Source organism: Lacerta agilis, chromosome 6, assembly GCF_009819535.1.
Source record: "Lacerta agilis isolate rLacAgi1 chromosome 6, rLacAgi1.pri, whole genome shotgun sequence".
NCBI classification, from domain to species: domain Eukaryota; kingdom Metazoa; phylum Chordata; class Lepidosauria; order Squamata; family Lacertidae; genus Lacerta; species Lacerta agilis.
This window is the reverse complement of record NC_046317.1, coordinates 51,800,369-51,822,613: the sequence shown is the minus strand read 5'-3', so window position 1 is coordinate 51,822,613 and position 22,245 is coordinate 51,800,369. Positions and strand designations below refer to the sequence as shown.

The 22,245-nt window shown below is 43.9% G+C and overlaps 1 protein-coding gene across 4 annotated transcripts in view; it reads right to left on the bottom strand.

Annotated features, from left to right (window-relative positions):
• Positions 1-15,594, bottom strand: part of SCUBE3 (signal peptide, CUB domain and EGF like domain containing 3) — a 110,835-nt gene extending 95,241 nt beyond the window's left edge. For 3 of the 4 annotated variants that reach the window (XM_033152656.1, XM_033152657.1, XM_033152659.1), the window contains exon 1: positions 15,072-15,594. In XM_033152656.1, the coding sequence (XP_033008547.1) occupies positions 15,072-15,153 (82 nt within the window). In that variant the 5' untranslated portion in view covers positions 15,154-15,594. The remainder of the gene's footprint in view (positions 1-15,071) is intronic. The other variant, XM_033152658.1, reaches the window with a different exon arrangement.
• Between the last annotated feature and the right edge of the window lie 6,651 nt (positions 15,595-22,245).

Sequence of the window (22,245 nt, the reverse complement as noted above, 5' to 3'; positions counted from 1 at the left end):
CCAGAAGGCCCTCGGCGCTGGACCTCAGTGTCCGGGCAGAACAATGGGGGTGGAGTTGCTCCTTCGGGTATACTGGATCGAGGCTGTTTAGAGCTTTAAAGGTCAGCACCAACACTCTGAATTGTGCTCGGAAATGTACTGGGAGCCAGTGTAGGTCTTCCATAGAATGAGAGACTTAACACTACTTGGGATCTAAGCCTGTGGTCCAAAACGACATGTTACATTAAACACATTATTTGGCAATGTGCGCTTGTATCTGCTTTGCAGGAGACCCAATTACGCTACTCAGATTTAGGGATCGGGGATATTGACAACTCATAGTAAGATAATAAGACTTCTCTCTTCCTCTGAAACATTTCTGGTGTGAGAAGCTTGTTTCTATTCAATTCTACATATACATGCAACCAATGCACACAGAGATATACCCGACACACCTGCAATGACATCATTTTTCACATTTAAAATGTGTGCAAATAAAATGGATGAGGAAAAAAAACGGCAACAGCCCTCAAGAAAGTAAATTCTACTTTGAGTCATATTTTCTAACTCCTGGGAATAAAACCCAGCCTTCCAAACAAGACCATACAGAAAACTCTGTGACCACATTTTCCTAAATGAGACTAGGGGTTCATAGAGAGCGTGCCACAAAATGGGAGCGGCTCCAGACCCTTGGAGATATTAGGCCAGTTACCCACGAGTGAGGCTGTGGTTGAGGGTTCATAAGTTAAATACTAAATGCTCACAGCAGGATATGCAGCACCCCCTAACCCTTTCCTTCCGCTTCAAAGCGGTTGCTGCTGCCCACATGTAGCCGCAGGCTCCACTTTCTGGCCCAAGTCAGATTTAGGGCTTCTGCAGACTTTGGCAAAGGCCTTGGCATGGACAATAGCAACTTGTCCCCCAGCAAATCACCTCTGGTGCTGAGTAATTCTAGGTGCAGGTACCAGAGCCCTGGGCAGCAGCAAGCCTGATCTCACCGCAGGGGCTTGCCAAGATGCATCTAAATTGCTTCACATTCAAAGGGCAATTCAGCAAAGACAGAAGTCCTGGAATCGGCTGGCCTTAATAATTTGGCATTGCATCCATCTGCAAATGAATATTTAACTTTGGGTAACCTTTTCCTTCTCTTTTGAAGGGCCATTGAGGGCAGTAAGTATAACTGCTGTCCGCCATTCTGACCAAGAAGGGCTGTAGTTTATGACTAGACTAGAGCAGTGTTTTTCAACCTTTTTTGGGCAAAGGCACACTTGTTTCATGAAAAAAATCACGAGGCACACCACCATTAGAAAATGTTAAAAAAATTAACTCTGTGCCTATATTGACTATATATAAAGTAATTTTTCAATTTTTCCCACGGCACACCAGGCAACATCTCGCGGCACACTAGTGTGCCACGGAACAGTGGTTGAAAAACACTGGACTAGAGCATCTGTCTTGCAGCAGAAGGTTCCAGGTTCAATCCCCGACATAGGGCTGGAGAAGTCCCATGTGTGAAACTGTAACACCAGTCAGCTTTAAAAATACTGAGGTAGATGAACCTCTGGTTCAGTATCAGGCTGCTTCCAATATGACTATATTTCTATATTCTAGGGACTTCTAGGGACATTGGCTAAGGGAAACGGTAAGGGAAACATTATAAAAGTCATGAAAGAGCACCTATTCCCCCCAAAAGCTAAGCTTATGTGTTAACAATTGGATTTCACAGGCACTTCTGATTTGTTGGCAACTTCCAAGGCTTGCAACTGCAAAGCTAGTAGGATATTGTAATCCATGGCAAACTACCAGACCCTCAGAATTCCAAATAGCTTAGCTGCTCTTCCGAGGAAAACTGCTCTCCCTGTTCTTCAGAGGCTGGTGTCTGAAGAGCAGCAAAACTGGTTCTCCTCCCCTTCACAGCACCGGGCTGCGAGAAGGAGAACCACTCCTCCTACATCAACATTGCGATGGGGCAGAAAGCCCTCTGGTCACCTTGCAAAGGGGCCTGTCCTCTCTCTGGCATACTACAACTGCATCACGGGATGCTTTACACAAAAACGCGAAAACCACAAAAAATACATCACAAACCAAAACACTAACACTCCCAACCCCCCAGAAAAGTTTTAAAGGCCATAGATTTATTTAATTACCCAAAGGCCTTGGAGAAGAGGAATGCTTTTGCCTGGTGCCTAAGTATATGAAACCAGGGCACCAGACAAGCCTCTCTGGGGAGAGTATTCCACAAGTGGGGAGCCACTGCAGAAAAGGCCCGTTCCTCTTGTAGAGGAGGCATACAAAGAAGGGCCTCAGGTGATGATCACAAGGTCTGGGTCCGTTCATATGGGTAGAGGCAGTCCTTGTGGTATGTCTTCCTATTATATCATCAGGACGCTACAAGGTTTGTGCTTATCTTGACTGAACACCAAACTTCAACAGTTATCTCCACTGTGTCAAAGGTAGGGTGGCTCTAGGTATTGTCTTAGTGTACTGAGTATTAGAATGGGACGCGGGTGGCATTTCCGTGCGCTGCTCTGGTTCGCCAGAAGCGGCTTAGTCATGCTGGCCACATGACCCGGAAGCTGTACTCCGCCTCCCTTGGCCAATAAAGCGAGATGAGCGCCGCAACCCCAGAGTCGTCCGCAACTGGACGTAATGGTCAGGGGTCCCTTTACCTTTACTGAGCAATAGTAGCACTGCAGTAAAAATACTTTCTCAGTGGCGTTTGCACCTTGGGTCACTGAGTACTTAAAATGCAAGGTTTCTGATGATGATAAAAACCTAGAACTACATTTGACACACAAACACACACACATACCCCAAAAATCAAAGGAGTGTTCATTTGTGGAATAAGTTACCTATGTGGAAGAAATGCTCTTTCTCCGGCTTGATCCTTCCTACCTTGGCTGCCTTTGGAAAACCAAACTTAGGACAGAGACTCTCTAGAACTCTGTGTACTTTAAACATACAGCCATCCCAATATGAATAAAACTAGGAGTCTAAAAACTAGGAAAACAAGTGTAACACCAAGCAAATAAAATTACAGCACAGCAGTCCTGGACTATATACTTGTATGGCTGTGAAGTTCTCTTTAAAAAGGGGGGGTGGGGCACTTTATTTAGGGCATTTAACACAACAACAGGGTTGTTGTTAGCTGGGGAGTGTGCAAGCAGCACCCTGGTGAGATGGACCATCTCTATAACTGGAGAAATTCCATGATATTTTTTTTTAACTGACCTCAAAGGTTCCTTCCCTCCATGTCCCCACACTACAGCCATGCACACGAGCTGCAATCACATGTTAAGCTTTTTACGCTAAGAGATTCCTCAAACAGCAGCGGTAATTTCAATTGGGCCACAGCAAGTCTGGAGAGAGATTAATTTGACTTGGCACATCATTGAAATCACTGCAATTATATGTTGCGCCACCACACATATTAGCTTATCTATGAGTCCTTTCTTTGTGACTATGTTTTAAGTGGCCAATATACCGATGGCTGCATATATTGCTCAATCTACAACTGTTCATAATCTGATTTTTACCTATGTACTGCAGTGTCATAGCTACAGGGCAGGGGAGGGTTTAAGCTGGGTTCTTTGCCCCGGGTGAAGCCTCCAGAGGGGCGCCTTTGAGTTACATAGCCTGTGTGTGCACACGCAAATGTATATTTGGGTGTGCCAAACTCAGTCCTTGATCTGGGTGAAATAAAGCCTAGTTCTGCCCCTGCGTACTGCCAGTTGAAACAGGCCTTCTTACATGTGATATGAGCTCTGTGGATGCCCTTGTAAAGCACACTGGAAGCTCACACAAGGAAGTTTCAACAAACACAGGGTGTTTTTTTAATTTGTATTTGGTGGCTCCCACTGCACTTTTCTTTTCTGTTGCATGTCATCACACTGCCGTTCTTACCTGCGGGAAGAATTCTGAACTTATTATTCAACCAGCGCTCTACACCCACAGCCCTTGCCCTGAAGATCCTGCTCCCTTCTGTGAGGCAACGATTTCTTAGGAGGTTGTTGTGTGACTAAAATTATTGGGCTCAGTAGCTACACTGCTACAAAGGTCCGTATAGTTAAAGCTATGGTTTTCCCAGTAGTAATGTATGGAAGTGAGAGCTGGACCATAAAGAAGACTGATCGCCGAAGAATTGATGCTTTTGAATTATGGTGCTGGAGGAGACTCTTGAGAGTCCCATGGACTGCAGAAAGATCAAACTTATCCATCCTTAAAGAAATCAGCCCTGAGTGCTCACTGGAAGGGCAGATCCTGAAGTTGAGGCTCCAGTACTTTGGCCACCTCATGAGAAGAGAAGACTCCCTGGAAAACACCCTTACGTTGGGAAAGATGGAGGGCACAAGGAGAAGGGGACGACAGAGGATGAGATGGTTGGACAGTGTTCTCGAAGTGACTGGCATGAGTTTGGCCAAACTGCAGGAGGCAGTGGAGGATAGGGGTGCCTGGCGTGCTCTGGTCCACGGGGTCACGAAGAGTCGGACATGACTGAACGACTGAACAACAAACAACAACAGCTACGCTGCTACTAAGGGCTCAAACTTGTAGTGCTAAAAATGTGCATTAATTGAATGGATCCAACAACAATTTGGCACAAGCTAAAGCAGTTAAGTGTTTTTTTAATAGCACAACTGCTTCTGCAAGTGCTGAATACACCATGGATCGGATCCACTCAATCCATATTCACAGCATGCCAACTTGAGGCAGATCCACACCACACATTTAAAGCGCTTTTGAAGTGCATTACTTCCCCCAAAGAATCCTGGGGAGTGTAGTTTGTTACAGTACTGGAAACTGTAGTTCCCTTGGGGGGGGACTACACTTCCCAGGATTCTTTGGGGGGAAGTCATGTGTTTTATAGGTGTGTTTGGTGTGCTTTGGATGTATGGTTTGGACCTGCCCAAAGTTGCGTGAATTGGCCCTCTGCCTTCCAGTGCTGACAGCACTGCATCTCAGGTAGCACCACCTTCTTCAATCCCTCACAGGAAACTTTGGGGATGCATGTCGCTGGTGGGTGGGGGCAGAGGCAAAAGTGGGTGGAGCTGGGCAAAAGCACTCAAGGAGAACACAGAACAGAGTCAGCAATGGATGCAGCCCAGGGAGAGTCACCAAGGGCCAGAGAGAGAGGCCTAGGGGGTCACATTTGGTCCTGGAGCTGGAGGTCCCCCACCCTTTGTTGTTGTTGTTGTTCAGTCGTTCAGTCATGTCCGACTCTTTGTGACCCCATGGACCAGAGCATGCCAGGCATGCCAGATTACTGAAATAGAAAGAAAGGGGGGATATGCATTCACACATGTGAATGCCCACTAAGAACAGAAGAGGAGGAGTCAGACCAAAAACCTATCTAGTCCATCATGATGTCTCCTAGACTGGCAAACCGGGTTCCCCTGGGAGCACACACAGAGGATAATAATTGCTCACTGCCTCTGTTCCTCAGCAACTGGTTTTCAGGGGCACAGCAACTCTGCATATCCAATGGTACCTCAGGTTACAGATGCTTCAGGTTACAGACTCCACTAACCCACAAATAGTACCTCGGGTTAAGAACTTTGCTTCAGGATGAGAAGAGAAATCACGCTGCTGTGGCGCAGCGGAAGGCACCATTAGCTAAAGTGGTACCTCAGGTTAAGAACAGTTTCAGGTTAAGAACGGACCTCCGGAACAAATTAAATTCTTAACCTAAGGTACCACTGTACCTACCATGACCAGAAGCCATTGATATTCTCCCATTAAGTCTTGGGCCCTTAGCTTCTCTAATCCAAATGCTGCCTACTTACAACATTACAAACACACACAACATCACCCTACACAAAGATAGATTATTACAGGGGTGGCCAACTCCCAAGAAACTGATCTACTTATAGAGTTAAAAACTGGCAGTGATCTACCCCCTTTGGGGGGGTTCAGGTCAAAGTTGTTGAGCTTTTTTGAGGAGGAGGAGGAAATCCCTGTTTTTGGGGGGTGCAGGGCAAAAAAATTCAGCTTTTTTAGGGGAGCCAAAGTTGTTAAGCTTCTTTGGGGGAGCCAGTGATTTACCAGTTATCTACCGGATCTACCTGTTGGATGTGCCTGGATTATTAGAATACTATATACATGGCCCTATTAAACAAACACATCTGTAGAGCAATTAAATTATTTGGTCCTTCTTGTTAGCAGTTTAAGAGGGATGTTTCTGGAGGAGTGGTCAAGTTGCTTCACCTATGATGAAACTAGAGGAACCCCAGTTCATGATATCAGCGACTGTCCCCCGCCAAGGTAGGATTTACCGGTACAGTATATATTATTTTCTTTACATAGGCAGACAGAAAAGAATTATCCCACTTCACATGCTTGTCAACTCACTTAAATGAGTATGAAATACCTAGAATTTGCATATGGACACACTACTTTCCCCTCCAGGTATTTAATTCCTGTGTTTTATGTTTAAAGTTCTAGTCAATTATTGTAAAGTATGCGTGGGGGGGAATGGGAACTGGGCAGCTAATAAAAATTGAAAATTAAACCAAAAAATCAATTATTTTCTTCAGTCCCAAAGAACTTCATAGGTTTTAAAAGCGACTTTTATTATTTAATTTAATACAATGTACATTAACAGGATTTTTAATATATATATTTAGTGCATGTGTATGTGTAGCTGTTGGCAGCCTTGCAGAGTTTCCACTTGAGTTAAGGCCAAATTAAAGCTTTATAACTTCAGTAGCCCCCCCCCCCGCTTTTTTTTTTTTACCAGCACACTAATAACCACCTCAGACACTGTGGTACAGTTTGTTTGGCTCAGAGAACAGCAAGGGAGAAGACGAAGGACCTTGCTAAGGCAATTTGTATTGCACTTAAGGAGTCTGGTCAGAAGACAACACATTGCTTTGTCTGGAAGAAGGGGTGTCAGAAATGCTGAAACTCTCGTCTCCCTCCTAAGATGACTTGAAAGAGCTGGAGGAGGCATTTGTGGGGCATCCACAAAGAACTTGGCATTCTGTGGCAGATTTTCTACAGAATCATCTGTATATACAACAGCTAGTCCCCAACATTCTACTACAATCCGGCTTTTTCCAACCACTGGCCATACTGGCTGGGGATAGTCCTTTTGCCCCCCCCTTACCAAATGGGAATAGGGAATCACAACAGCCGAAACATATACAGTATCTAGGTAGTAGTCTATATCATTTAATCGTACCCTTCTTTCTATTAGCAATGTTCAGTGGTGAGTGCCAAACGAAGCAACTGTAGCCTCCAAACCATGCTTGACACATCGAAAGCATTCAGACAACTGACCAAAGACACTGAGGGCTGAAGCAGTGCTACAGCTAGGGCTGGACCTCAGGTGTGTCATTTCTCATTATAAAAAACTTAAGGGGCAACCAGCCAGGCATGTACACAGTTACAAGTACTCATTTGATTATTTTTAATTTATATTGTGCTTATTCCAAAGTAAATGTGTTTAGCATCAGGATAGTAGAAGCCTGCCCAACGTATTCCTGTAGCCATGACTGCACTATGATTTAAGTGAGTTTAAAATGTGAGACTGCACGTGCTCAGGTTATTTCTTTTTAACAGGGCTGGCAACCCATTTTCTGCTCTAACACATCAGGACTGCTGAAGCAGCTATAAAGCATGGAGTAGTGGTGGGAGAAATGTTAATTTCACAACTGAACATTGCTATCCGAAGCCTTTGCCGCTGCCCCAATAAAACCATTAAGTCCTGGGATTAAAATGACCTCGCTGCACCACGGGGCTCAAGCACTCTCTTCTCCCCTCGTAATACATTACTCAATGTATTAAACACTCAAAACACACTTGAGTGTTTTGTCTGGACCAGCAGACTATGGTTTGGATGAACCCTCCAAACCAGGATTGGAAACCACAGTTCTAGTTTGGAGGGCTTGCTCAAACCAGTTTGCTGATTTAGACAGAAAAAAACCCATAAAATATGAGAAGTCTGCAAAGTTCCAAGTTCATGGGAGCGGAAGTGGGTGCACTAAATAAGTATCATCCACACAATGAAGCACCATAACTCCACCTATAGAATAGTGAAACAAAGGCTCATAAAAAAGAATTTGAGATGCTACAACCAAAGCCCAGTACATAATTAACTGATCCATACAAGTCCCCAGCATATGATTCTCCCAAAGGTGTCCTGTCCACATTCATACATGGAGCATTTTGCTGAAAGGCTGAATCATAATGCATTGTGTTGATACATGCCTTGCTTCTTGTTAGGCACATTAAGCAAGGAAAAGTAATTATACTGTATGATTACACTAAGATAGCAGACCTTGTAAACATAAATCATGAGACAGCATTATACGGTTGGCATGTCTTTGAAGTTCATAAAATATGTGATGTATAGTTTTTTCCTACCATTAAGAGAACTCAGTGAGCTAATTCCACTCTCATCTGCATTCCTCTGAATAACCAGTCATTAAATGAAGCTCCCACTACTTTCTTGGACCTGATAAAGTCAGTTTGAACACCCCTAAAGTCATGGGAACAGAGAGGAGCAGGTTCTGAACTCTCCTGAGGTCTGCTGGGGCCAAATATTAAAAATGAGGCATCTGACAGAGCTTTCTATGTTCAAAACTTGCTGTCTATTCCCTGGGTGCTTCCAGACAACCTGTTTGTGTATTCATCCCGATTTGTTTGCAAAGAGGTTAGATGACATTGCATCAAGACCAAGTGTTTTCTCCAGTGCATTTTCTCCTCGTTTTCCTTATCACAAAAACGCCTGCTCTTTGGAGGAAGTACCAGGTAATTTGTAGCACAAGACCTTCCAATCAACTATACTTGTGGAACATGAATTTGCTTATGTATGACTAAATCTCCCCTGAAAAATGTGACAGTCTGGAAGTGTCCTGTGTCATTTGCTGCTTTTTACAATCAGATTGTGGTCCTCTGATTTAACATTGACAAACTGATTACTATAACTGGGGCTGTGCAAAATCAAGTGCCTCCCTAAAACTTATATTTCCTTCACATATTTTGTTAAATTACTGTTGTCTTCCCTAAGATGCAAGTTTGGTTTTAAGTAAGGCCTCAGACTGTTTTTCTATGGTCCAGGGATGCCAACTCCTTGGGGTCCAAACCTTTAGGCCCCTGAATATTTGGGGGGGGCTTAAGTGGCCAGCTCCTTCTCCTATTCCTCCTTCTGCCACGGAGGGGAAGGAGAAGGGAAGCAGGCCCTAGCTGGTGGTGGCAGCAGGAGGACCTGCAGGAGGTGCTGCCAGCCAACGAAGCTGAGCTGCTGCCATGTTTAGCACCCCCAAGCACCTCTGCATCATGCATGCAGTGTCACAAGTGCGAAGCCAGGCCCTCCGAATCACCCTCACAATTTGGCACCTCTGCTATGAGCTATCCTGGAAAAACACTAGGATTAGCGATTACTGCATATACTTAGTCCGCGTATTTGGGGGGGGGGAGAACAGCCATTAACGTGTTAACTTACAGCGAGGGTCTTGCATCATTAATTAAATTTCTACATAAATTGATGACACATTAGTCATAAAAGCTAATAAGCTTACCTTCTCTCCACCCCCACCTCCGCAAAGATAGAAACCTGCACTTTTCTAGGTGATTTTTTAAACTAATTAAAACTATCCTAAAAGTATTAACAGTTGGATAAAGCGAGAGTTGCAAGAGCTCGAGGATGGAAAAGAAGCCCATGATGTTTGCAGCGTAAGCTGAAGGGAAGCCAGCACACTGAGGCTAGTTTTAAGATTGTGCAGACAGAGTACACTTTATTTACCATCATCGTAAGCTTCTCCTAAGCCTCTCTGGGGACTTATAACTTTGAAAATGAAGGTTAAAATTATTCTGGAATATTTTCCTATGCAGATTACTCCAGTATGCCTCTTTTTTGTGGTGGTGGTGGTAGTCAGAACAATATAACCCTTACACTTTGGAGACAGTAATGGCCCTCAGGACAGGATGATTCGAGGTGTCTGAACATTTCAGTGTTACAAAAAAAGATTTTCAGCCCCTTTCCCAGCCCCCTCCCCTTGTCAAATCTTAGTACAGGCATGTTAGATGTCTTCAATCAAAGTTCTTCTTTGAACTGCTTCATGTTGAAATGTTTACGGTTTTATATTTCAGGGGTGCGGGAGACTATCATCATCCCATATGATTTTCTGAGTGAATAAGCAGGAGGAGGAGATAAAGGGGATGGAGTGTGTGTGGGGGGGGGGGAGGTTACAGTAAGAAGTGGTGAGATGGGAGGGGGGAGGAGTAGATCATGATGTATCTGCAATCAAGTGAATTATATTCTTTAAAAATTCCCTTGTTTGAGGCCCTGCAGGTGCATTCTGACTTTAAAAGAACCCAACCCTTTATCTGCCAAACCCATCAATGCTCTGCATCATTCTTCTCATAATCATACTCTGCACCGTTGCCTCTGGGAAGGTATAAATTGTAATGGGAGGCAGAGTCCCTTCAATTCCATTGAAACACAATCCACAGGAATATTAACATTTTAGCAGAGCCAAATTAATGATTTTAACTGTACATTAACCATTTATTTGAGTTACTTGGCTTACCGTATTTAATTCTCACTAGATCTTCCAAAATCTCATTTAGCTTCACTGCTTTTGGCATCAGAAGGATTTATATGCCAACTAGCATGTACAATTATGGTGCCGAAGGAGACTCTTGAGAGTCCCATGGACTGCAAAAAGATCAAACTTATCCATCCTTAAAGAAATCAGCCCTGAGTGCTCACTGGAAGGACAGATCCTGAAGTTGAGGCTCCAGTACTTTGGCCACCTCATGAGAAGAGAAGACTCCCTGGAAAAGACCCTGATGTTAGGAAAGATGGAGGGCACAAGGAGAAGGGGATGACAGAGGATGAGAGGATGGTTGGACAGTGTTCTTAAAGCAACTGGCATGAATTTGGCCAAACTGCGGGAGGCAGTGGAGGATAGGGGTGCCTGGCGTGCTCTGGTCCATGGGGTCACGAAGAGTCGGACACAACTGAACAACTGAACAACAACAACAAAGCATGTACAAAGGTGCATTTTAAAATTGTTAGCAGAAAATTTTCTTTTTGAACTCTGAGCCAAAGGGTTAACCCAATGCATTGTTATCTGTTTCTGAGCACAGGGGGGTTGCCACTGAACTTCCTGATTTGAAGAAGATCTAAAGGAACCGAATGCTTTGAGAAGATAAGCACTGAGTCGAATTAGTTGTGTACCTTACCAATGCCTATTTTCACAAAGATAAAACGGGATGCAGCCTAGCCCAATAAGGGGGACAAAATGGTGATCAAGTGGTGAGCTATAATGAATAGGTATTCCAGATATGCAGTGAGTCATCCGTCCCCATCCACTACCTTAACACCATGATGTTAGAAGCAAACTTCTATCTGAATTAGTCATTTCCAGAAGATGGGTTGACAGGTATCATGACATCACAGGAACGTGGTGGGTGTGTTTTAATTCTGTCATCAGAGAGGATGCTGGGCAAAAATCTGCCCAAGTGGCCCTACTTTCAGAACAGGGAGGAACTGATAGATGAGCCTCCCATAAAGGCAAAACTCCACTGGCAGGCTTCACTGATGTAAACAATAGAAATCATGAACAGGAGATATTTCCCCCCATCCATGTTTGCCAAAGCATATCAACTCCAACATTAGTAGAAATGTTATCATCACTATACTCACTTCCAGATGAAGCCTGGCCTAGTAAGATAAAATCCACTTACTCCAAAGGAGTGCCTGTCTACATGATTTGTCGGTTTGGGTTCAATTGCAACCTATTTGAATTGTCAAAGTTTGCACATTAAGCATGAAAAAAACACCCCCAGACATTTTTCAGATTCTTTTGGCCAATGGGTTGAAGCACTGCCTCATCTTTTAGCCAGTCCCTCTGCTTTTCTACATCTGTGAACAGCCACACAAAATTCCACTTTCTGAGCACTTTGCCTCCAAGTTTATGAAATGGAAACAGAATGTGCTGGACATTCAACACTTACAATTCTTTGTTACCATCTTTTGTTGTCTGTTTATGAAATCCAGATTACGTGGGTTTATATAATTCTGCCCACCATTCCAAAACTGACCAAGCAAGTTTAGTAGCGATCCAACCATTCTTGTATCCCCTGGCTTCTCTTGAAAGAGTTGTGGAGAATGATTGAAATAAAGCTGTTTCTTTCAGACTAAACAACCAGTGGGAAATTCATAATGTTATTAAGAATGTCAGCAAGGAGCAGTCTAATATTCCAAATAAATCAGTGAGCCAAACAAATGCAAAAATCATTGTTGTTTTAGATTGTTTATTAAAATGTAGGCAAATCCTGTAACATATAGCTGTGATGCCTACAGCACTGCTGTGATTGGGCAGTAGACAGGTAGAAGCTGGACAGATTTATAATTTAAAAGCCTGCTCAGCAATTGATGAGGGCCAATTTGATGGTGGAAGGGTGAGGGATAGACCAGCCTCTTCCCCACCCCACTCCTCAAAGTTCTATAGCTGCCACGTTTCATAGCCAGAGGCACTGCTTCTTCCATATCCTCTTTTGAGCAATGGAGCCAGCAATCTGCACGAGGCCAGGTGTGGCCTAGGGACCCCCACTCTCTGATTCTTGAAGGTAGTGGGCAAACCTTTCATAAGAGCCACAGTGCCCAGCTGTTGCACAACAATGTAGGTGGAAAATATAAACATGCTTCCTAAGGGCATTACTGTATTCAGCTCAAGTGTAAACCACTTTTTTTCCCCTGACAGCTTTTTTCTTACCTTCTTTTTTACTGTAAATTTAGTTTTTACTGTAAATCATGTTCTTTTAGTTTTAAATCTTAAGGGTGGATCTCACATACAGAAAGTTGTGGAACTGGAAGAAAAGGGGACAGAGCAAAGAGGAGGAAATGTTGCTTCCTTTTCCCCCTGCCTCTCCAAATCCACACCATCCACATCTCACCCCATTCAGCTAAGAGATCTGCACACAGAGATCCGCAGAGGGTTGCATATCCAAATGCAGGTCCCACTGCAAGCAGGGTAGGCAAACTGCAGCAGCATGGATGGTCATTGATCTAGTTTATCCTTAGTTTCTGATCCAGTAGGTCACACATGCTCAGAAGCATTGTTCCAGCATGCAGATCTCAGTCTAAGCAGAGGAACAGGGCAGTATGGAGCAATCTCTGGAACCAGGTACTGCGGCACCTCTGCTTGAGTTGACCCTTGTTTTGGCCTCGGACCACAGAGATGCAAGCAGCTTGGTTCCTTTAGGCTACCACTTACCTGGGAATAAGTCCCTTTACACTCGAACAAGACTAACTTCTGAGCGGACATATATAGGATTGTGCTGTCAGCTTCACTCCCAACCCCACCAGTTGCTCTCTACTGCCAACATTTGGTGACACTGGAAAGGCAGTGTGCACGCACCACACTTGGGTCTCTCCTTCTTTTGAGGGTTTAGGAAAAGCATGCCATTTTGATTCATAATCACAATGGTTTCCAGGGAAACAGAGAGGACAAAAAGCCTCAAGTTCAAACTTTTTGTGTGTGACTATCACTCACTCCTCCCCAATAAAATATCATTATGCTAGCAACATAATCAATGTACACATCTTGCAAGATAAGCTATGGTTCTGGGTATTTTGAAATGGAATGACCTCAATACGTCAGGAATAATAAAGCGGTCAGGATCCTCAGCCAATGTATTGATTTTTATTATTATTTATTTTCTATACTACTTAATATATTAAAAATATCTCTAAGCAGGGTACAGAAAACAGAAACATCAACAGACAACTTAAAGTATTACAAAAATACACGGTTATGTATAAAAAAACTTAAGTTATTGATATTGGTTTAGATATGCTAGTAACTTTGTATTAATGTAGGTCAGCACTGTTCCACTGAAATGTCATTTCAGATCTCTTCTACTGGAAACTGAGGCAGTGGCTGTTTTTAACCTGCTCATTTTTAACCAACCAAGAATCTAGCCCAGCTCCACATCATGTTCTCCTCCCCTTCTTCCCCTGAAGGTATCAGTCAAGTCTCTACAGGATGGAATTTTGCTTTGCTATTTTAGCATAAATCTGGCCAGGGCTTCAATGGAATTTGAAACCAAAAGGCCTTAATAAATAAATATTGTGATAAGGGTATGAAAGCAATGTATGAACCAAAGATAATCAGAGAAGAGAGGAAAGCCTAAGCATTCCTTTTTAAGCTAAAAGCATACAGCTTTACATGAAGCCAGGTCCTCTCTTTATTGTTTTTATTTTGTCTTCTATAAAGAACACACTCTTCTGCTTTTCCAGTCTGACTTCCTTTATCATCTATTGTGTGTTTGCTTTCATTATTAAAAATATATATACTTCTAAAGAGATGTCACAGTAACCTTGAGAGTGCTTCCCCCTCAAAAAAAAAAAAAACTTTTTAGGAGAAAGGGAAGAGGCACAAGCCACATGGCTAATATATTGTCAAATCACCTAATACTTATATGGTGGAGTCCTTTAAAACATCTCCAGATCACTCCCCTGTTTCCATCACATGCTGTTCCTTCCATTTCATCTGGAGGTGATAATGCTACTATTACAGCAAAAGGAAAACTATAAAGAGATAGGCTATATAATTGTCCATGTGTGCATCTGCTTTTTTCATGTGGAAAGACTACAAAGTAATCAGGCTACTTGCAGGTAGGCACATGCAAAATATGACTCTTTGCTCCAAGTATCTGTGTCTAGCTCTCAAGCTATATATGCGCAGCGTACAATAACTCATCAGATTCAACAAAGATAATCACGCACGTGCATGTCTCATCAATATTTCACAGGTAATTATTTCTAAAACCATTATTGATCCCATAACAGATATGAGGAACCAGGGAAGGGGTTACAGATAACGATCTCCTCCTTTCTAGCTCATGGGAGGAGTGCAACTTTTTACAATACACACACACCCCTAAACAGCAATTTTAACAGAATCTCCGACAAAACACAGCTACTAAAAGTTTAAAGGATGGCAGTAAAAGGTCTGCATCAAATTAGGTATTTTGCTCATGCTTGCCAATCTCACTGGCTGACTAAAGGGTTAAAAATCGGGGGACTTTGCATACACACACAGTTGGGGTAATAGTAGGGGGGGAGAGATTCTTCTTACCTTGACTGGCTTTAGCCATGGTGTTGCCAGAGTACAGGAGAAAGGAAAGCGTGTACAATCCAACAATCTCCAGGGCCCCCATTACAATTGGCTTGTATATGCAGAAAGGTCGGGCCAGGAAAAGAGAGGGGGGGGGTCTTCTCTGATGCTTTCAAACAACGTACTGAGCGCATGCAAACTTTAAGCCAAGAAAAAGAAAGAGAGAAAGATCTACTCTTTCCTGGTGGTGTATACTGGAGAAAGCGCTTTAGGAGAAAAGGATGGCCAAATCTGCTCAGGATTCCGTTGGGTTTCCCTGATGCTACTTTAAGTAGGAAGGCAGACCCGCCGCGGTATCTTTTTAAGTGGACTTGATCGTCCTCCTCCCCTCAGCTGCTTCCTTTTGGAAGAAGGAATCCCAGCCAGCTCCAGTTTGGTTAAAGAGGGAGAGAGATTTAAAAAAGCCACAGAGTGCCTTGCTCTCTAGTGCTGGGGACCTGTGAAAGGTCCATCCAAGCAACGCCCTTTCCCCCCACCCCTCTCCCTCTCTCCCTCTCTCTCCCTTTCTTTCTATTTGCCTTCGCCTGCTGCTACTCCTGCCTCACTCGCTCCCTCCCGCCCGGGCTGCGCTCAGCTCTGCCTGCAGGAATTTACAGTCTGCCACTGGGGGAGTCGGGCCAGTAGCCATGGAGACCGCTTCCCTGGGAGCAAGGAGGTCAGGCGAGAGACCATGTGCAATCAATGGATCAATGCAAACTCCCGTGCGAGCTCCAGACCCAACAAGCTCCCTTCGCAGGCTCTTCCCCCTGCTTTGCCCGGCTCGGGAGGAAAGAGGGGAGGGGCATGAGAAAGGGGGATTGTGCTCAGGAAAAAAGAATTAAGAAGGGAAGGAGAGGAGGGGGCGAGAAACCAGCTTGCAGATGCCATGACCTGCAACACTTTAGTCGTCTCTCTCTCCCCCCCCCCCCTTCTCTCTCTCCCTCTTTACTTTTTTGGTGTGCCTAGGCTAAAGGCAAGGGACGTGCTCTCGGATCAATGCAAACTCCAGATCAAAGAGCCTTGGGCTCTCTCGCTCTCCCACCCCCCCACCCCCATTCGGCTAAGCGGAGGGGGAAGGGTGGGATTGTGAGGAGGCAGAAATAAAAAATTTTAAAACAAAAAACCCCAGAAACGCTCGACAAAGAGTCTTTGCCACGTTCTACTAAACTCCTCCAGGAATACCCCCCCGGGGGAGGGGCCGATGTCCCTCCTGAAGGAAGGTCACCATCCCATTCCTCGTGCCGCCTCCTGCACCGGCCGTGATTTGCAATCCCTCATTAGTCAAACGATTTGTTACTATTGTTTTTAAAGAACGATCATTGTTGTCTTGGAGCCCAAGAGCTACGTACAGAAAAGTCCGGGAGCAACCGGTGGTCTATTTCCCACAAAGAAATGCTCTAGCAGAGTTGGGCAGACTTCAGGCTTGTTGGGTGTACCGGAACTGGGAGATCCACCAAGTGAAGCCAGGTGAAAAATGGTGTGTGTGGTGGTGATGGGGGACACAACATGCTTTTAGAAGCAAGAAACATTTTTTGCCTTTGAGTAGATGTTCAGCCCAGGTATTTTTCTGCAGTATCCGGACTGAACTCACAGGCCTGTCCAGATCTGCTTTTTCTGTGGGCTTCTCCAGACCTGCTCATTGAGCATTCATCCTGATTTGCTTGCACAAAGCTTATGTGGAGGTTAGGCTATATCCAGTCTTTATTGAGCATTCTAATTTCTTTGTAGGGTGGCTATAGGACAATGAGCCTCTGTTTGCTAGCACTGGGTTATACATCTCCCCATTACAGTAATCATTTGTTCATCCACCTTTCAGTGGATTTCTCCATCACTTTCTGAACCACAAAAGTGTGTGTGTTTTAATGGATTTGTTCCATCAGAGTAACATGGCACTTTAATTGTGCAAACCTACGTTTCCACTATGCAACTGAATCCCCCCCCCCAAAAAAAATACAACCCAGAAGCAACTTGTGTGTGTGGCTAGTATAAAAGGGTCTGCACACATGTATGTTTTCATGCCATGTTTTTTTTAAGCTGGAACACACCAGTAGGCACTCATTGATGAAATGTGTCCTTGCTGCGAGTTTCTCACTCCACTCACTGCTTTGCTAAACTCAGCCTGGTGAACTCAAAAGCTTGCTCACTATTTTCTGACATAAAAACATAAGAATAGTCTGCTGGATCAGGCCAATGGTCCATTTGGTGCAGCATCTTGTTCTCACAGTGGCCAACCAAATGCCTCTGGGAAACTCACAAACAGGACACAAGAGCATTTGCTTCTCCTTTGGGTTCCAGGATCTAGTATTCAGAAGTATGTTGTCTCTGACCATGGAAGGCAGAGCATAGCCATAGCGGCTAGTAACTGATGCTAACCTTGTCCTCCATGAATTTGCCCAAGCCTCTTTTAAAGCAACCCAAGGTAGTGGCCATCACTGCCTCCTGTGGGAGCATCTGCCATAGTTTAACTGTGTGAATAAGTACTTTCTTTTACATCTCCTGAATCTTCCAACATTCAGCTTCCTAGGCATACTAACGTTATGAGAGAGGGAGAAAAAGTTCTCACCATCTGCTTTCTCTATATGCCATGCATCATTTTAATAAACTCTGATCATGTCTCTTCTCACTCACCTTTTCTCTAAACTAAAAACTACCCAATGCTGCAATCTTTTACTGACAGGGAAGTTGCCCTCCATCCCTTTGATCATTTTGGTTGCCTTTTCTTAATCTTTTCCAACTCTGCAGTATCCTTTTTGAGGCGAGTCAACATTTCAATTGGTCACGATTAAAGAGATTTGGAAAGTTTCAAAATAAAAGTGGCAGTTTTAACTCTAAGACACGCACGTTAATGTAATTTTCCTCCTCCTCCTCCTCTGTCTGGCTTATTGGGTGGATTTCTCTCTGCAAAAGCTTATCTGGCATGCAGAGTACTGGCAAGCAGTGCCCAAGAGATGACATCATGGTCCCCGTCATGAAATATGTAGTAGTTATTGCTAAAGTGGCCTTTGAACTTATGTCCTACTATTAATTTCTTTGTAAGTTTGAAGCTTGCTCACACAAGGCAGAAAGTGGGAAAGAGTTATTTCAAAAATATCTAGCCAATGTGAAGTTTTGCACTTGAAAAACAAAGGGGGAAAAGATGACGCATCTAAATCGGAGGTGTCAAATGTAAGGTTCAAGAACCGTATCATGTCAATGCAGGTCCTCAATGCAGCCCTCAACACCCTATCACAGTTCATGCAAATTATCCCAATCCTTACTTTAAACTATTTCTGTGACAACTACCAGCAATTGCGGCAATACCCATGTTGAGAAGAGAGAATTAGTAAAGGGTGAGGTCAGAAATGTCACACACAAGACCACATAGAACAGAGCTTTCCAAACTGTGTGTCGTGACACATTAGTGTGTCGGCTACAGTGTGTAGGTGTGTCGCACAAACAGTCCCCGTGCTCCTCCCGGGGTTGGAAAGGGGCTAGTTTAACCTCCAGTTTGCTAGTAAAACTGAATTACTGTGTTGTGAAATAATGCAAAACTGAATTACTGTGTCGCGAAATGATGCATGTCTAAAAAATGTGTCACCAACATGAAACTTTGGAAAGCTCTGACACAGAGGACTTAACAACAGAATGATTCTGGATGTTGAGAGAAGCTCTTTGATCAGCTGCCTTTGGAGCTGAATATGAAAAGATGGGCTAAAATTTGTTAAAACAGAGGTTGTGTTACCTGGGGAGTGAGTTTGCAGGCTTTGCAAATGTGATGTCCCACATTTCAATAAATCATGTCCATTACCGCTTCTGCCCCTTATTGTAGAGGGCAGGGGTTACATGGGACAACAGTAAGAATTATAATGGCCCGTTTTTGGAGTTCCTGCTTCACAGCTGTCAGAATAGATCTCATCCCGCTGGATCAAATAGGATCAGCTGTGTAATCAGATAGCACAAGGATGGGCTGAAGGAACACATGTAACAAAGTGGCTAGAGGAAAATCAATAATATAGATTTTGTTGCCATTCATTCAACATCACATAAGAACCTAGACCTCAGCAAGTTGAAGATCATGTGCTGATTGCCTTAACACTAGAAAAGTGTTTAGCTCTAGGCCAACTTCAGCTCTTTACAATCAATAGCAAGCAATAAGAATCAAGAGCAGTCCCAGCAGTATCCCAGGGGACTATACTGTACCTATCAAGTTGATGATAGTTACAGGTATCTGAAGTGCGCATGCACATGAAAGCTCATACCAATAACAAACTTAATTGGTCTCTAAGGTGCTACTGGAAGGAATTTTTTAAAGTTGATGATAGGTATAGAAAGGAAATGGTAGGATGGGGAGAGAGAGAGAAAGCTTGCAAGAAGAACTGAGTGGGCAAAGCAGTATTTGCAAGCAAAAGGGGATTTATCTGGGTACATAAAATATATTTTATTGTGTTTTATCACATTTAAAACCATGAAATATAAATGCTCATCCATCCCAGCAATAAATGTGCAGCATGTTCTTACACAAGACTTCCTCCAAATAATCCTGGAAACTGTGGCTTACCTCTTACAGAGCTACAATTCACAGCACCCTTAACAAGCAACCTTTCCCAGTATTCTTTGAGAGAAGTCATGTGCCTTAAGTGCATGGTGTACACGTTGTTGTTGTTGTTGTTGTTGTTGTTGTTGTTGTTGTTGTTGTTGAGTCGTTCAGTCGTGTCCGACTCTTCGTGACCCCATGGACCAGAGCACGCCAGGCACGCCTATCCTTCACTGCCTCTCGCAGTTTGGCCATACTCATGTTAGTAGCTTCGAGAACACTGTCTAACCATCTCATCCTCTGTCGTCCCCTTCTCCTTGTGCCCTCCATCTTTCCCAACATCAGGGTCTTTTCTAGGGAGTCTTCTCTTCTCATGAGGTGGCCAAAGTACTGGAGCCTCAACTTCAGGATCTGTCCTTCCAGTGAGCACTCAGGGCTGATTTCTTTAATAATGGATAGGTTTGATCTTCTTGCAGTCCATGGCACTCTCAAGAGTCTCCTCCAGCACCATAATTCAAAAGCATCAATTCTTCGGCGATCAGCCTTCTTTATGGTCCAGCTCTCACATAGCTATTGGTAAATCTCTGGTCCAGGTGGGTGGCTCCCTATAATCCAACAGAGCTTTGTCTGTTACCAGCAGTTCCACTTTAAGGGTGGAATTCAATGTTGCACTATGATGAATGTCCCATCTGTGCAAGGATTTCTACTTGCAAGGTGGACAATCCCTCTTCTCCTCCCTCCTGAACATTGTTTTGGAGGTTCTCCCAACCCACTCAAGCCAATTTTGGGGGAGCAGAGGGAGGAGGGAGGAAGCCCTATTGCGCAAATGGGCACAGGGCTTCTGCTGATGGGGCTAATTAGGTGAATCCTGCCCTAAATGTGGAACCCAGCCCAATAGGTCCATCTGTGATTTCCTAGTGGTGAGATCATTCATCTTTGCTTATAAACATATTAATGAATCCAAACCACTGTGCTATGAAGACATCTTCATAATTATCGTTTCTACTTGATCTTCACTGGCTAGTAAGTTTTTCTGCCAATGCCAGGATATTTATCTTTTGAGATCTTCTTTGCAAAGAAGAGTCAAGTGGTGTTATCTTCTGCCTTGAAACTTTTTGGATCACATCAACCACAGATGCTGCCTAGTGCCAGCATCAGTGCATGTAGCGACTTGCATCAGGACAAGGGGTTCATGTGCAAAAGCTCCTGAATGAAAGTCAAACTAACCTATGAATTTGATATCTTTATACTTGGTTGGCAACATGGGACCTTTCTAGATGATAAGTGGGGAAAGCAGGATTTTTAATGCAATACAGTACTCACAATATCTTCATTCATAGTACAATAGTATGTCCTGACACAATTGGTGGAGTTAGTCATGCTGTGGGAAAAGTATAACCATGTTGGGTAGGGTGCGGGGTCGTGCATTACCTGTTTAACCACCTTTTTTTTGGGAAGGGGAGCCTAAAAACACAGGAGGCATTTATTCCACTGCTGCAGAGGGGGACTGCTTAGAACCAAAAGAAAAACAACAACAAAAAGGATAGAAAAGTTATAGGGGACAATAGGAGGAGATGGACTAGACTTATTAGAATTCTTTCCTCCTTTGAAGAAAAAAATGATATTCGTGGAGCCACATTCCATACAGCACTGACTCCAAACAGGCACAAGGAGGGAAGACAAGATGCAGAAGTCTCTGGGACATTAGGGAGCGGGTTTCTCCCATCCCTACTTGGAGATGGCAGCAATCGAACCCGGAAACCTCTGCATACAAAGCAGATGCTCTACCACAAAATGCCAACTCTGAGTACCTCTGAATACCAGGTGCTGGGAGGGACATAGTGGGAGAGGCAGGGTTCGGTCTTCATAGCTTATGGGTTTCCTGGGGGCATCTGGTTGACAGCTGTGAGAAACAGGTTGCTAGATTGGTCTTTGGACTGATCCAGGGTACAGTCTTAAGACAAGGCTACATTCTTGCTGAAGCTAAGCTGGTCTGGTCAGTTTCTGAATGGGGAGAACTATATATGGCTTTGGGCTCTATGAGATAGATGTATCCTTGGGCTCTATGACAGAAGAAAGGCAGGATATAATAGTAAGAAAACTAATGCAAAAAAAAGAAGCCTTGTTAGAAGGGCTCCATGTTGACACTGAAGTATGAAGCTATCTGAGCCATACATTTACTTGACTCAAGTTTCGGTGCTGTTGTGCATGGGCTGTTAGTCCTGGTTCCAAGTCTCTGCATGCATTCATGCCAGCATTAGGAAGCATATGCAGTTAACGTGATCCCACAAGGTCAAAGGTAGGACGTTGACTTCCGCAACCTGATAGTGCAAAAGATTTGTGTTTCCTGGAAAACCCTTCTTTGCTTGCCGCTGCTACTTTGCCCCTCCCCCTCACCAATTCTTCCTGCAAAAATTTCCCGGCAACAACGGACTGCGGTTAAGTGCCGGGGTGGTGGTGGAATAAAGTGACATTTATCACGACAGATGGGCTGCTGAGAGAATGATGTTTGGATTCCCGCAACAACTAAGTAACAACTGCATCAGCCCATGATCTCTGACATTTCAGCACACTTTCCGACTCTGACCTTTTTCCCAGCAGCTACAAAATGGTTGTTGTCTCCACTCCCGTTGGTTCTTCTCT